This window comes from Chionomys nivalis, chromosome 24, assembly GCF_950005125.1.
Source record: "Chionomys nivalis chromosome 24, mChiNiv1.1, whole genome shotgun sequence".
NCBI lineage: Eukaryota > Metazoa > Chordata > Mammalia > Rodentia > Cricetidae > Chionomys > Chionomys nivalis.
This window is the reverse complement of record NC_080109.1, coordinates 14,991,433-15,007,146: the sequence shown is the minus strand read 5'-3', so window position 1 is coordinate 15,007,146 and position 15,714 is coordinate 14,991,433. Positions and strand designations below refer to the sequence as shown.

Here is a 15,714-nt window from a genome sequence, read left to right as displayed (position 1 = left end):
AAAAAACACATTTTTAAAAACAGTTTAATCATACTTGTTAAAAACAAGGCTTTTGTAAGAATGTTGAGTATAAATTCAACCTCCATTATTTCAATTAACTTCAAATCCTGTTTCAAAGTATTCTTCCCAAGTTCAAACAATAACAGTACAAGCTGTAAATTTAGATACAAGACTTATTAAGCAATGAATAAATCAAGAAATGAAAAATGCTTAACACTAATATTCTACCTATTACAGATATGGAAAAAAAAGCAAGCACTTTTGAGTGTCCTGTTTTACTGGTGTTACGCAGGGGGTCCTTTTAAAATAGAAACTCTGCCATAGGATTTTACTGTCTATGTGTCTAACTCAACACTTCATAATTCTACTTGCCATGTTCGACTACGGAGAATAGATTAGGGAACAGGGCCCACATTTCTAAGTGTGAAGGATTCAGACATTAAATCCTTTAAGGGAGCCATCAGATCTGGCTATGAGTTTGTACACAGAAATTTCTCTGGGGGCGCAGAGACAGAGGACATTTTGGGAGTTAAATGCAAAGACAGCTGTAGGAAACATTCAGGGCAGAAAAAAAACTGCACAATTACTCACCCAGCAAATTTTGGTTACTAATTAAAGAGAATTAAAAATCTGAGGCTGGGACCTCTGTTTCACCATTCCTGAGCTGCTGACAATATTATCAAATAATGGTGGTGACCTTCTTCCCATCTACACAGGCACTGCCACCTAGTGGCACGCTTGCAGCAGTCACTTAGAAGGAGCTTGATGTTGCACCCAATTATTTTATTAGATAAACACCCTGCACACAAACTGTTACCAGCCAAATACTGATTAAAACAGAAGAACAAAGCACCCTACCTCATGTGTGTTACACTCTGCACTGCATCTCTCCTCATTTCCTATTTGTTCCACATTGCCTGGTACTCAGGTAACAATGCACCACAACGAAGAGCTGAACACGTCCAGAAGCTTGAGAAGTAAGGTGACCATATAAAGACACTCCTCCAGGCTTCCTAAGTTCGTAATGCAGACTACTGAAACTTCATGTACCAGGACAAAAATAGCTCAACTCTTGGTAAATACATCTTTAAAGTTACAAATAGTATTGTATGTTCCTCTTAAGTTTACAAGTAGAAACTAAGGATTAGGAGTATTTCCCTTTGAGGTGCCATTTGTAGGAAGTGCCCAGGTGTGGTGAACAGTAAACAGAAATATGAAGTCAATGACCCTAAGTGTAAAGTTATGCAAATCTGGAAATCATGAAACATGCAATCTGCACATGTTGTAGGGTGGGGGACACGATGTGAGGCTGCTCTTCTGCTAAACCCCAAAACCTATGATCAGAGTTTGTTCATAATTGGCAGGAACCCTGGGCAAAAGGGGACAAATTTATTAAAGTACTCATAGGAAATGTTGACAATCCTTTTAAACCACTGTAAATTCCTTGGAGAGGTCACTGCATTCCAGGGCTAGGTTCATAAAAAAAAGTCTTTTGGTCTCTCAAGTGTCAATAATCAGGAAAGATGTGCTTTCCCACTTACGATTATGCCTGTGGTGCCGAGAGCCTGCTCACAGAAAACAATGATTCCAGTGACTTCACACATCAAACCAATAAGGCGGGGTCAAGCTGACCTCCCTACCGCCCAGGGCCAAAGCCATACCGCCGAACAGTGTGTGCTTTAGCTTCACAGGCCAACATTCATAGCAGGGTACTATTTTTAGGTCACTACCTTGGCTGCCTTTCTTAAAAAAAAAAAAAAAAAAAAAAAAAGCTCTAAGGTTCTCTCCGTCGAAGTGGAGAGGCCATGTGTTTGAGTTATTATAAATTACAAACTCAGAGACTTCTGTTTAATCCCTTGGGAAGAGGATTCACTCTGAGATTTACAGTCAAAAGTTGTAATATTGTGCTTGGAACACAGAGAACCAGCTATTAACTTCTTCCTCCTATTATAAATAATAACAGCTCAGTCCAGGTTACCGTGACCTCTGACAGCTGTAGGAAACAAGTTATTTTCTTCTCTTGTGATTACAGCACGTTGCAAGACTTCTTGCCTTAATAAATGTCCTGGTACTCTGAGTTTCCCTTAAATTCATTTAATTTCAACAATCAGTCAAAAAGAACCAATAAACAAACACTAAATTACATTCTATTGCATTTTTATCCCTCAAACTCCAGACTATAAAAACATCTTGTGTGTCTCCCAACCTGGCCACCCTGATACTTTTCCATCCACCACAGGCCACCCATAGATACAAAGGCGGGGGCCAAGCTACAGGGTCTACTTGGAGCCAGTAGACAGGAGGGCAATGAGTCCAGATGAAGCACTTATGGACAAAATGTAGTTCCTGCAGAAATAAGGTTAAGGAAAGAGACCTCCAAATTAGTTTTCAACAAAAAAGGGGGTTTTCCTTATTGACACAAGCATGTGCGTGTAGTTTCACTGTCTGTAAACACAACTTACGATACGAAGGCTATAAAGCATGAAAAAATACAAGCAATGTTTCAATACTGAAAAAGACACTTAAGTCAAATTAGAAGAAGTAACAATCACAAAGAACACATCTTGGTTCCACATAAGCCCTCATGAGAAGAGCTGGCCAAAGAACATCAGACACCAAACAGTAAAGGAGACAAATCCTCATGTCAGAGTCCTGAGTCCTGCTACAGCTGGACTATAAGGGAAGGAGGTTCACAAAGCTCATGCTATTTGCAGCCTCTATGAGCAAGCCGTTTTGGGGCCATTCTGGCAAGGCCCACCGGTATTCCCAAAAGACACGAGTTGGAAGGAGTCTGATGTTTTATTATACCATAACTTCTGATTATTAAAAGTCTGGCTATATTTTCCTGGGTAACACCTTTAATAAAAAAAAAATTCCTTTAATAAAAGACAAATGACTCTTGACCAAAGCTCAATTTCAAAGCATCCTGAATACTGAATATATAAAATGCGCCTGGCATTTGTAACTCCCCTGGCCATGCACCTAACCCGCAAGGCCAGCAGATACGCACAATGGAACTAGTGAAGACCGTCTACTTCCTGACTCCTTTCCTAAGTAGACAAGTCACACACACAATGTACGACTGCTCTGTTATACTTGCTACTTACATAAACTAACTTACAAACTTAAAAACACTAAGTCAAGCCAGAAACTTTTATTCTAAGTCCACAGACACCTGCCTAAAGTTATACTACTTAACTGACAAGTTTTTATTTCCAATAACATACCAGACGGCTTAAGAATAAAGCAAACTGCTATTTATAGGGTTCTGAGAACTTTTAAAAGGATACACTGTAGGGTTGAAGTTCTTCAGTATAAAGAAGGAAGCAACAATGACCAGAACCAGGAACAGAGTGTTGTTATAGAAGATGGAAAATGTTGTGGCTTCATAATCAGCAACTTCATTCTTCTTCCACAAGATTCTATAGATGCAAAAACAAGTCAAATAAGTTTAGAAATATAACCAAAAATTTTAAATACCAAGTGGTTCTCATTTATTACAAGACAAACTTTTCCTTGCTTTCAAGGGTAAGAATGCATTTGCACTATTAAACTTAGAGCAAATTAGCTCCTTTCTTCCACTGAATTCTGTTTTCCTTGTTGATGCTAAATAGCAGTTACTGGGCATGTTACCATTTTCCCAAACAGTCAACACTACAGCAGAAGGGGATGACATTCATTGCAACTGACAAGATTTTATAAGCATCTAAAATAGGTGTCATTGTTTAAAAGTCCCACCCCAAAGCCTGTGGACCAGTCACACATTTCTCAGGACTGCCATGGATGTGGTCTAACACAAATGTTAGATGATGTCGTATCACAGGCCAAAGGGCTGAGAGCCTTGGTGAAGTCTGCACTTAGTCTCAACAGTCGGTACTGCACAGGTTTCTTTGGCTTTAGCCTCTCTGGCTGCATCCTAGCTTAAGGATCTCTAATCAAGGGCTTCAGCCTTTAGTTTTGCATCTTAAAGGGATAACACCAAGAACACAGCAAGCCACCATCTCACCAGGTCTATCTTTGGCTGTCTTTACTAAATGTGAAAGAGGAAACACATGATTTTTTGGACAATATTTCTAACCTCTATAAAATTCTTACTTTTAAATCTGTTTCAAGTGCTCCCATATTTATCTATCTTTTATCCCTCCAAATCAGCCAAGAAGATATTTCAGAATGCTTTTGATTAAGGCAGATTTTATCCCACTCAGCTAATTAACTTCGCAAAGTCATTTTTTTAAAGAGTAGACTATGATCCACTGATGGAGTATGAAATGAAGTAAGTTGTTCAATGCCTAAAGAAATTAACCGAGACCAGCCTGGTCTACGAAGCTAGTTCCAGGACAGGCTCCAAAGCCACAGAGAAACCCTGTCTCGAAAAACCAAAAAAAAAAAAAAAAAAAAAAGAAATTAACCGAGTGAGCTGAGACTTGCTTTCTTCTTTAATGCACAGAAACAACAACAACAAACCCTGAACATCCATCACACACAGTATGGTAATTACTGTTTCTGAAACATCTGCATGTATGTACAGATTATTATACCTGGTAAAAGCGAAATGCAGCGTCACTGTGGTGTCATCAAAAAAGACTAAAAACTGCAACTGTAGACGCTCTGTCCTCCCCGGAAGCCAACCAACTGATCGCATGACACAGAGCCCTCCCATTCACCCCCACAGGGATACTAACCAACACTTTTACACATCATGTGCTAGCATCCAAACTGAAGAAGCTTGGCTACAGGAGTTAAAATGAGGGTATTATCACCCATCTTCACCATGTGGAATCTGTAGTCACTAATAACACTTACGCTTTATTTCCTTGATTTTTACAAACACTACAACTTAATAAACGCACTCTACTTTGGGAAACAGGAAGAATACTACATTAAAGTGTAGCCAACAACTAAAACCATTCTGAGTTCAAAGAAGAGTAAATGTCAATCTAAACTGGAGGAAATATATTTTACCACTCTCAGTGTTCAAAGAAATAAAGCACAGTAAGGCGCACAGGTCCAATGCACCTGAATGCTAAAATATACTCAGAATCAACACAGCTATTTTAAACTCTGGCATAAGACCCAGTGAGCTATGGCGTGCTTCTACTCTGCTGATTAAACCATCCCCAGTGACATCTGAGCATGTCTCCCTAACTCTCTTCCTACCATGACCTGAAAGAGAATCACCTCCAAACAACTGAGATGAAAGTCTGACCACGGTGCTACCCTAGCTCCTATGTTACACAAGGAATACAAGTTAGGACTATCCAAATGTCTTCTGGTTCACCCACATACTGGTTATTTTGGAATAATTTTAAAAACCCTAATCTATCATTACCAATGGGCCTACCAAGGTTTCACTTGGAAAATTAGCTTGGAGCCAGGCAGTGGTGACGCACGCCTTTAATCCCAGCAGAGGCAAAGGCAGGTGGATCTCTGGTAATTCGGGGCCAGCCTGGTCTACAAGAGCTAGCTCCAGGACAGGCTCCAAAGCTACAGAGAAACCCGGCTCTTGAAAAATAAAAATTAAAAAAAAAAAAAAAAGAAAAATTAGCTTGGGAGAACAACTCTCAAGGAATCATTCTTCAGGAACAGTTTACTAAGAAAGGAAAAAAAGAAGACCAAACAGCAACTGTTATAAGCAGATAATACAAACAAAAGAGATTCATGAAATCAGGAAGTAACAACCACACCTCCAAACACCTGTTGAACCTCTAACTGCTTATTCCCATCCTGGGGAGAGCAGCACGACAGATACGACAGATACACGCCTAAACAGCTATAAATGGAGCCTGGAGAGAGACACAGATGCTGCACATTTTCTTACAACAAACCTCTTGGAAGTAGTTTATCCTCCAAGAGCAACTTACCATCTTAATGAATCTCTGCTCTGTTACAGACAGAGCAAGTGAGTCTATATTGGGGTAAACCATTTCTGGGAGAGAAATACTAACAGCACTGATACTGGTGACAGAGGAATAATCTGCACTTTACAGATTATTACATCCACCTGACACAACTCTGAAGAGCTAAGAAGTTTCACTTCCAGTTCCCGTTCTGACTCACTGCTAATGACTACCTAAACGTGGCACATTCTGAGACATCCCAGGATCAAAAACCAGTACACAGAGCACAGCAGGCAAGTCCACAGTGGACAGGTGAGACCGGTTTGCCATTTCCAATACGACCACCTCCAGAACCTTGATAGCTGGGTCAATTACTGTGAAATTTGGTTAACTATGGCATGTACCCAAGTTTAACAAATATTGTCCTACATAATTTAGGAAAAGGGGGCTTTAGGGTTACAGATTCTTTTTTATTTCTACTCAATATTATGCAACCAAAGAGCTATGCAGCCAAACCTCATGACTGCTCCCTACAAAGGCCTCCATTGCCATGACTTTAATATCATATCCTAAGTTTTATAAAGCAGCCAGAGAAGATAATTCATGTTTGGTGCCTTTCCAAACCACTGCAGAAGCAATGTTCATTAAGTTACTTGGTGTTCTTTAAATTAGAGTCTACGTGATAAAGACCTTCCACCTGTGGTGCCGGGAAGACTTTTTCACGGGGCTTGCATACCATGCGGCTTCCCCAGTGCGACTACTTCTCCCCCTCGGCATTCTAATTGCCTGCAGTTCTTTGTGTAGGGCTGGGGCCTCAGGAGCTTTCCCTTCCACATCACTGTCTATCGATGTCTTCTTCCTCGTTCAGGTCACATTTAGGCATCCATGCTGATCAGAGTTCATGCATGTAACTTCTCTGACATTTCTAGCAGACCACAATCTCACAGCAAATTTCCTATTCCTCTAGTTCTTAAAATCTTTCTTTCCCTTCTTCAGTAATGATTCCTGAGCCAGAAATGCAGGACTCATGTTGCAGATGTATACCTAACACTTCGAACAAATCAGCTGTGTATCGATAGCGCAAAGAAAAGGTTCTAGTGGTAACAAAAACTCAAAAAATGTCAGCTAGTACTATCACCGTTACTACTACTTATACAATTCCAACATCTATCATCTTTAATCAGAACTCAAAAACTTATTTTTTCCAAAGCTTTGTAACTAACACTTTAAACAAGGAGTCAAGGGGGTGGAGAGGCAGATTAACGAGCACTTGCAGAGCAGTCATGAGCACAGTTCAGAACCCAGCAGCCATCATCCGGTGCACCCTGCAACCCCAGCCACAGGGCCTGCTGGCCACCAACCCTTGGTTGCTCCTGGTTCAGCAAAAAAAAAAAAAAAAAAAAAAAAAAAACATGGTGGACAGTGATGGAGGAAATACCTGACATCAGGTATACAAGTGTACGTAAACACACACACACACACACACACACACCGAACCTTTCATCTTTCTCCTTCCGAGACATCTTTCTGTTATCAGCTTCAGAAAGTTTCCGAGTCACTTCTTTGGAAACAGCATCCTCCCTCTTCTGTGCTACTCTGAAAGGAAACACAGGAAGAAAAAGGTTTCTACATGCTCTAGAGAAGAAAGTCAGTCCTACAAAACACTCTGTACTCATATTTTAGATTGGCGACTGAATGATACTTTACATTTTAAGAAAATCAACTCGACAGAAAATTCCAAATTTATTACAGTGTACAGGCCTAAAAGAAGCTCAAGAAACCCTCGAGATAGTTTCTTAACTATGGGATTTGACTGCTGCTTGAAAAGGAACATTTTCCAAAGCAGGGGTATTTAATATGGATATAAAAGTCAAATGCTATTAGCACAACTCACTGGGAATCTTTGTGATTACAGGGGGTGTTTCATTACTCATGGGATTCAATTCCAAGGAGAGTACAGAACAGACGTCTTGATTTAAAACATGAAAGAAAATACCTAGAGTATCTTAAAGCTATGCTATAGCTCCAATCCAAAGGACAATTTCATTAAAAAAAAAAATTAGGTTACAGGCTGACCATAGCTCTTTTAGTTAAATTAGCTTGAGTTAAGAGAGGCAGACAGAAAGTTTGATCAAGAACTCAGATCGGAATCTCCAGATCTTATTTGGGGGGTAGGGTGAGAAAAGCATACTCATCAGTGGACATGATAGCAAATGCCTATAATCCCAATGCTTGGGAAGTGGAAGCATAAGGTTCAAGAGCTCAAGGCCAGCCTCAGCTACATGCTATCTTGTCTCAAAAATGTATACAGATCAAAACAACAACGAAAATCTACAGGTGAATTTTATCAGGTGGGGTTATTAAGAAAGTGGTATATTTAAATAAAATATAGTCACCCATAAATTAAGACACTTCTATTCAATGTAGTGTATTTTTCACAGACTGAGAGCTACAGTTGTCCCTATAGAAGAGAATGTAGCAATGACAACATCAACTTCCACAGGGTCCCTACCAGCCCCAGAGTGTTCTCACTATGAAGGTGTTCAACACGACAGCCCAGCAGGATGGGAACAGATGGAAATCTGGTTCAAGTCCTCAGACTCTCACATTAACACACTGTTTTGTTTTGGTCAGTACACCAAGGAAAACTGGAGGAATACAGATGGACTCCAGTAGAACACCCAAGATCAGTCATTCAACGACAAGAGCCTCGGGAATCTAGAGTCTAGTCAGGCAGTGGTGGCGCACTCCTTTAATCCACGTACTCTAGAGGCAGAGGCAGGCGGATCTCTTGAGGCCAGTCTGGTCTACAAAGCGAATTCCAAGACAGAGAGGGCTACACGATGAAACCCTGTCTAGAAAAACAAAACAAACAAACAAACAAAAAGAATCTAGAGCCTCAATACACAGTAAGAACAAACTATAGCTGATTTCCCCTTGTCTCCACTCAAGAACAAAGAGAGAACTGACATGCATAAAAGGTAAAAGTCAATGGACAAATATTTTTAAAGGGTCACTGTTACTTTTTAACTTTATAACCCCCAAATTGGTAACTCAAGGGAGGTAAAGCTAAGGAAAACAGATGAGTTGTGGGGTGAGATATTTAGGACCCTCAAGGGTACATTTTTATTCCAAAGACCCAAGTTCACATGACTTTATTACATAAAAATCACCCTTTCTGTCGTCTCTTTCATTCCTGAGAAGCTAGGTTCTAGAGGGAGAATCTTCTCTCAGCCTCTCTAGCAAACAAAGAATCATTTCCTGAACCTAACTTCACGCCTTTTCCTCTGTAGCAAGCCTCCAAAGAGAGATGGGAATGGATGAATGATCCGTAGCTGAACATCAAAACACACACTCTTAGGTGCCAGATTAAAAGACCTAAGTCTTCAAAATAATTACTTACACATAAACCCTCTTACGGACATTATGCACAGGAAATCTATCTGAAAAACCCTAAACCAACTTCTCTTCTAGGTCTAGCATGTTATAATTTGCCACCAGGTTCATCCAAAAGAGAGGTCCTGTCCAGTACCAGATGTCTTAAGTCTGCTGGAAAACATATCTCAGGCAGTTTCCAACAAGACAAGTCAACTCACTCCAGGGCCTAGCATACTATCAACCAAGACAGCTCAGGGGAATTATTTGTACTCTATTTTCTTTCAACAGTACATCAGAACCTTTGGGGAAAAAAGAACACATTTAATTTCCTAAAACAAAATGCCTAAAATGTCTTTATAAACTCTATTTACATCATGACACCTTCCTAAAAACAAAAGTTTTCATGCCAACCTTGAACAAAACATATATTACATGCTGGATGCTATGTTTAACAACATGTCACACATGTGATCCTATTTCACCTCTCCTCCGCTTCTGAGCTACTATAAGAATCCTAATCCTGGGCTGGAGAGATGGCTCAGTGGTTAAGAGCATTGCCTGCTCTTCCAAAGGTCCTGAGTTCAATTCCCAGCAACCACATGGTGGCTCACAACCATCTGTAATAAGGTCTGGTGCCCTCCTCTGGCCTTCGGCATACACACAGATAGACCATTGTATAAATAATAAATAAATATTTTAAAGAAAAAAAAAAGAATCCTAATCCTACACCTCTAGAGTAAAAATATACAGGAAAACTATATAACTCAAGACAACAAACACATTTAAGAACAGCAGAGCAAACACTGGAATCTAGGCTTGTTTACTCTGGAGCTGTCTTCTCTGTCACCACAACCTACAAGCATTCAAACTCTCACTGAGTAAGCCTTGCACATCACAACGTGTAAATCTATAGCTGTTCTACTTTAGGACTACTGGGGGATGGGCATACAGAGGCCAGAGGACAACTATTTCTGATGGAGTCTCTATCATAGACAACCATGTCTCCTAAGAACACAGTTCAGGAGAGTAGAGGACAAAAGGAGCTCAATCTTGAAATGGCAGCCGGCAAAGAGGCTGCTAGACAGAAAGACGGCAGAGATGAGCTGATCAGTCTGTTGGTCTAGCAGAACTGCAACCATGAAGTCGAGCCTTTGCACGCCCAGGACAGCAGCTGCTCAGGCCACTGCTGCCCACCTCTTAACTAAAACCCTGCTACCTGAAACCATAACACACCACTAATTAATTCTTGGTCAACTGCAAGAGCCTAGCATGAAGACAACAAAACAAAGATCAAAGTCAGGTGGGACTCTCTGGAAAGGTTGTCTGAGTCCTGAAACAACAGACATGTAAGAACAGAAAGCATGGAGGTTCTGAACGGAAATGGGCACGAGACACACTAAAGGGATGACAGGAAGGCCACGTCTAACTCTGAAGGGCTAGGCTGCAGAGGAAGGAGGCAGATGATTTTGATTCTAAGAACCTAAAAGGATTTTTGGTGTTACTGTATTAGAAAAAAGGACCTTGATGAGTAAAGATAGTTAACAAAACAAAAATCACAAATAAAGAGGAATATGCTATTTCCCAGTCTTTTGGCTAAGATCTTTGAAATGTTATTATTATTATTATCATTATTATTATTATTTATTATTATTTATTTTGCCCGCACATATGTCTGTGCACAAGAGACATGCCTGGTGACCACAGGGGCCAGAAGGCATCGGATTCCCTACAACTAGAGTTATAAAAAGTTGTGAGTCACCATGTGGGTGCTGGGAATTGAAACTGAGTCCCTGGAAGAGCAGACACTACACTCAACCACTGAGCCATCTCTCCAGTCCCTCATCTGTATGTGTAATTTTAACCCATAAGATATGAATGATGTAAGGAGGAAAAAATATCATCAAACAGCTTTATACAACGCCTGTCAGAGTGGACCCTATGATTTTGCTTCAAGAGACCTGCTGGAGACTGCTATATCAATCCAAACAAAAATTTTCTAATTAAGTGTCGATACTACGGGAAATGAAAGAAAAAAAAAAAGGTTAAATACACAGCATGTTTAAGCTCAAAATCTCTACTCCTTTTTAAAAAATTACTATAGAAGCTGGAGAGATGGCTCAGCAATTAAGAGCACACACTGCTCTAGCAGAGAACCTGAGTTCAGTTCCCAGCACCCATTTCAGGGGCTCAGAATATGCGTAATTCAAGCTCCAAGGGATCTAACACTCTCTTCTGCCCCCCTCAGGCAAGTAAATCATAACAAAAATTACTTTAAAGAAAAGCCAAATCCTAAAGGTCCTACTGTAATAAACCAGAGAATATCCTGCTACCCCAAAAGTGTATATGAAATTAACTCTAGAGAACATTTCTTCAAATTAAATATTATTCATATTCTGTTTCCCAAGAGGATCACAACACTCTAAAATAATAAATTACAGCTAGTGTGGTTGCTCATGCCTATAATCCCAACACATTCACCAGATCAGCCTGGGTTACATAATCCCTAGTTCAAATAAACAAATAAATATTACAATCACTCCTAGGTCTATAGTCTTCTATTTTACTTTAGGAAAGCAGACTATACACATGTTTGTAACATAAACATTTACTGAGGTAAAACTTGGGTTTTCTTCTCTAAACGCTATTAAAATAATCTGTCTTTTAATATGTGATCTTAAAATTCAAGAAATATTTTTATCTTCTACAGTGAATACACTTATGAGATTAAAAAATGTAAATGGCATTGAAAATGTTAGAGTCTTTTTTTTTTTTAAGTTGCTTCCAATAGGGCTGGAGAGATGGCTCAGTCGTTAAGAGCACTGGCTGCTCTTTAAGAGGACCCAGGCTCAATTCCCAGCACTCACATGGCAGCTCACAACAGTCTGTAACTCCAGTTCTAGGGATCCGACACCTTCACACCAATGCACATAAGATAAATTAAAAAAAAAAAAAAAAAAAAAAAAAAAAAGTTGCTTCCAAAATCTGTTCCCAGAATAATTTCTAGAAAGAACTCCACTGAGTTTCTTCTAACATGATTTACTGGGTAGATTTGTTTTTCTGATGAAACCAGCGATTACAAACTGGTGCTTTAAAGACTCGAATCCCACCCTCTGACACCTATTTCTACTCAAGTGTCTGGTGGCTCAAGGGGTTATCAATTCTGCAGGTATTGATTTCCCTTCTTCCCAAAATAGAAAGAGACACGTAGAACTAATGCCTCTAACTACAGAGCACCTACACAAACGCTCTCTACCATGCAGGGGATCACAGGAACGCTTGACAAACGTACTTACTTGTGCTTGAGGACAAATTTCACATTCTTGTATGCAAAGGCTACTAGGTAAGTGCTTACTAATGTCATCACACTGTAGAGAACAGCAGACTGGATAAGATCCATATGCCATATCCGCCAATACAACCCTGTGTCGAGACAAAAGGAAGGGAGGGACACAAAAGGGAACAGGCATTACTACCCCTCACACAAGCCTGCCAGATTAGTTACAGCTAACCCAGGGGAAAGAGCTAGTAAATCCCATCCAAACTGGGCAACTTCGCCAGAAATGAGACATCCAATAAACAGAATTAGTTGCAGTTCAGGCTTTCCCATTCATAAATTTGGGTTGTGGGGGGTAAGACTTGTCTACAGAGTTCTTCATCAAAAAACTTGAAACAGAACTGGAAATAATTTTTAAAAAAGACACAAATAAAAATTCAAATTTCATTCATGGGGTACTATTATACTATCTGATATAAAATGCCTTCCCAAAACATTGCTCTACTTGCTGACGTGGCTGCTCTCTGAAGTCAAAATAATGCTTTGTCGAGCCAGCGAAGCAGGGGGCTCCACGCCCCGTTCACTGCACGCTGCGTTTTTGCAAGGCCTAAATAAGAATATACGTTTGGGTGTGACTGGCCTGCGACGGTGTGGCAGTGTGGGCCAGGAGACAGAAACTCCTAAGACCTGAGCCTGGAAACCGCCTCGGCCTGCCCGGTCTGCAGTTTCCCATTCAAACGGGAAGTCTAGAGGTGATCTCTCAGGGTTATTAAAATCCTACACAAGGCTGATCACTGACCTCTGACCCTGGCCTAACTTCGGTCATTCTGCAAATCAAAAGGATGCTCGGGGGTGAGGAGAGGTTCGCCACCGGCCACGCTGCTAATTCAGGGATACCGGTTCGGGTCTCTCATCTGGGGCACTAAACAACAGTTGTGAGGACGGACAGGCGGCCACACGCGTGTACCGGTAAGAGAACCCGGGCCAGACCCCGCGCCCGACTCAAACGCACGCCACGACTGACTTCCCGGGGACGCCGTCCCCGACCCCCGCCTCCCCGCGGCCTCCGGCCTCCCCCACCGCGCCCGCCACGTCCCCGCCGCCGCCCGCCCGCAGCTCACAGATGGGGATGGCGGACACGATGAAGGCGTTGCCGAAGAAGAGCGCCGACGACTTGGCCGACAGGTTGCGGCTGAAGTCCTGAAGGAGCAGGTCCTCCTCGGACTGCTGCTTGGAGCCGCCTTTAGGAGCCATGGCAGAGCTAAGGTCCGGAGACGGGAGCAGGAAACCCAGAAGGACACGGAGAGCCGCGTGTCCCTCCGAGACGCGTATCCGCCCGCGACCGTCAGCGCAACGCGGAGGAGGGACTCCGCAGGGGACGCTGCTTCAGGATTGGCCAGCCTGCCGCCGTTACGCAAGCCTCGAGGCACGATTGGACTTGAGAACATGACTTCCGCATTCCTTAACGCACTTGACGCTAGAGCGCCGCAAGGAATGGAGGGATTTGTAGTTTAGAGTATCTATTTGGCACTGGTGGTAGCTCAAGCTAGTCTCCAATTTGCCTGTTTCATTCTCAGAAAAGCTTGGACAACTGACTTGAGCAACCACACAAGCATTACTGTTTTAACTAACGAACTTTATTGGTACTTTATTTCTCATGTATACTTGTTAATTCTTGTTTTTAAATTTAATACATTGCTTGATTGATTGACTGATCGATTGATCAGAGGGCCGTGCCACAATGTAAGTGTGTAGATCAGAAGACAACTTGACGGAGTCAGTTCTCTCTTTCCACTTTGTGGGTCCCAGAGATTGAACCAAACTGTCAGGTTTGCACCTTTACTCTCTGAGCCATCTCCACGGCCTGAAGGATACTTTAAATGTTTCTATTTTATTGTTGTTGTTGTAAGGATACTTTAAATTTTTCAATTTTATTATTGTTGTTGCTGTTTTAAAACAGGGGCTAAAACCACTTAGGTCCTGACAGCTTCTCTTATTTCAGTTCTTAGGAACTCGAAAGTAAAAAGCTCTTGAGGGCACACAGGACATGCATTCAGTAATTCAATGAACGTGTGGCCATCTGGTTAACATTGAACATTGCAGACGGAAGTTATATCTAACACTTGTACAAATCATTATTCCATTATCATGTTACCCAGGTTGGCCTCTAAGTCATCATTCAGAAGAAGATGGTCTTGAACTTCTGATCTTTTTGCCTCCAAGAGCTTCTTTGTCCCACAACGTGCCTGGTTTTATAGCAGGTCCTGGGAATGGAACTCAGGACTTCTTGCAGGTTAAACAAGCGCTCTAGCAGATGAATTACATCCCTCATCGCACAGCTAGAAGCCTTGGACGTGCACATCACGGTGCCCATTGCAGATGGAGAACCTGGAGGTGGGAGACAGGCCCTAGTCTCCTAGGCATGAGCCCATTCACCCAAAAACTAGACCTACAGAAGTCACCATAGTCATGAATTCTTCGTGATGAAGGAATGGTCTTCAAATGATGATATTCAAGACCTGTCTCATAATTTCACAAATCTCTACTATTTTGTTTATTTTTATTTCACCTTAAGCCTTTTTAGAGTACCAAGGCTTCTGATGATATTCTAAATAAAACTGAGGACAACCTTTGGCAAGACTCCTCTGAAGCTCAGAATGGCTGTATCAGCACAGGTGCCATTTTAGCTGACCAGCTGATCACTTTTCCTTTAGAAAGACATACACAACCACATCATGTCCCAGCAAACGCTTCTCTTCACTACATTGCTGCAAACATTCCAGTTCACTGGGTAAAATTTCCTCAGCTTTCAGCTTCTCTCACAGCAGGTTGTATATATCTTTTTCCTCGGCTTTATCCAAACAGCAATTGATCTGCAGAGCCATGATCCTCACTGAGATTTTTATCTTCAGTCCTTTTTGAAATCTGTTCTCTACACAGGTTCCAGAATGAGTTTTCTGGAAATATAAGTCTTATCTATTATCAACAGTGAGTATTCCCCCACTTCACTGCAAAAGGAAAACAATTAAAAATGGACCACCTAGCATATTTTAGAGCAAAATGCAAGCACTCATTTCAGAATCTCTGGGTCTAGTCCCGATGCTGCCGAGCTCTTCCCTGCATTGCATGTTAGTGACAGAAAGAGAAACTTTTCTACATTCTTCATTCTCCAATCTGGGTGCTTTCGTAAACCACACACATTTTATTTCTGTGCACGGGTTAAAA

The 15,714-nt window shown here is 41.3% G+C and overlaps 1 protein-coding gene across 1 annotated transcript; it reads right to left on the bottom strand.

The window, feature by feature from the left end:
- Positions 1-6: 6 nt before the first annotated feature.
- On the bottom strand, positions 7-13,822 carry Ssr3 (signal sequence receptor subunit 3). The gene is made up of 5 exons (XM_057757380.1): positions 13,611-13,822; positions 12,509-12,635; positions 7,335-7,433; positions 3,291-3,422; positions 7-2,346 (listed from the first exon to the last, which is right to left on the bottom strand). The coding sequence occupies exons 1-5, from the start codon at positions 13,741-13,743 to the stop codon at positions 2,280-2,282; spliced, it is 558 nt and encodes a 185-aa protein (XP_057613363.1). The 5' UTR covers positions 13,744-13,822; the 3' UTR covers positions 7-2,279.
- Positions 13,823-15,714: the final 1,892 nt, after the last annotated feature.

Excerpts from the sequence above, each read along its gene's own strand:
- Ssr3 (XM_057757380.1), bottom strand. The coding sequence starts at position 13,743 with ATGGCTCCTAAAGGCGGCTCCAAGCAGCAGTCCGAGGAGGACCTGCTC. Across the intron at positions 7,434-12,508 it reads AAATTTGTCCTCAAGCACAA|AGTAGCACAGAAGAGGGAGG; the intron begins GTAAGTACGTTT and ends GTTTCCTTTCAG. Across the intron at positions 2,347-3,290 it reads AAGAACTTCAACCCTACAGT|GAACTACATTTTGTCCATAA; the intron begins GTATCCTTTTAA and ends TTATTTCTGCAG.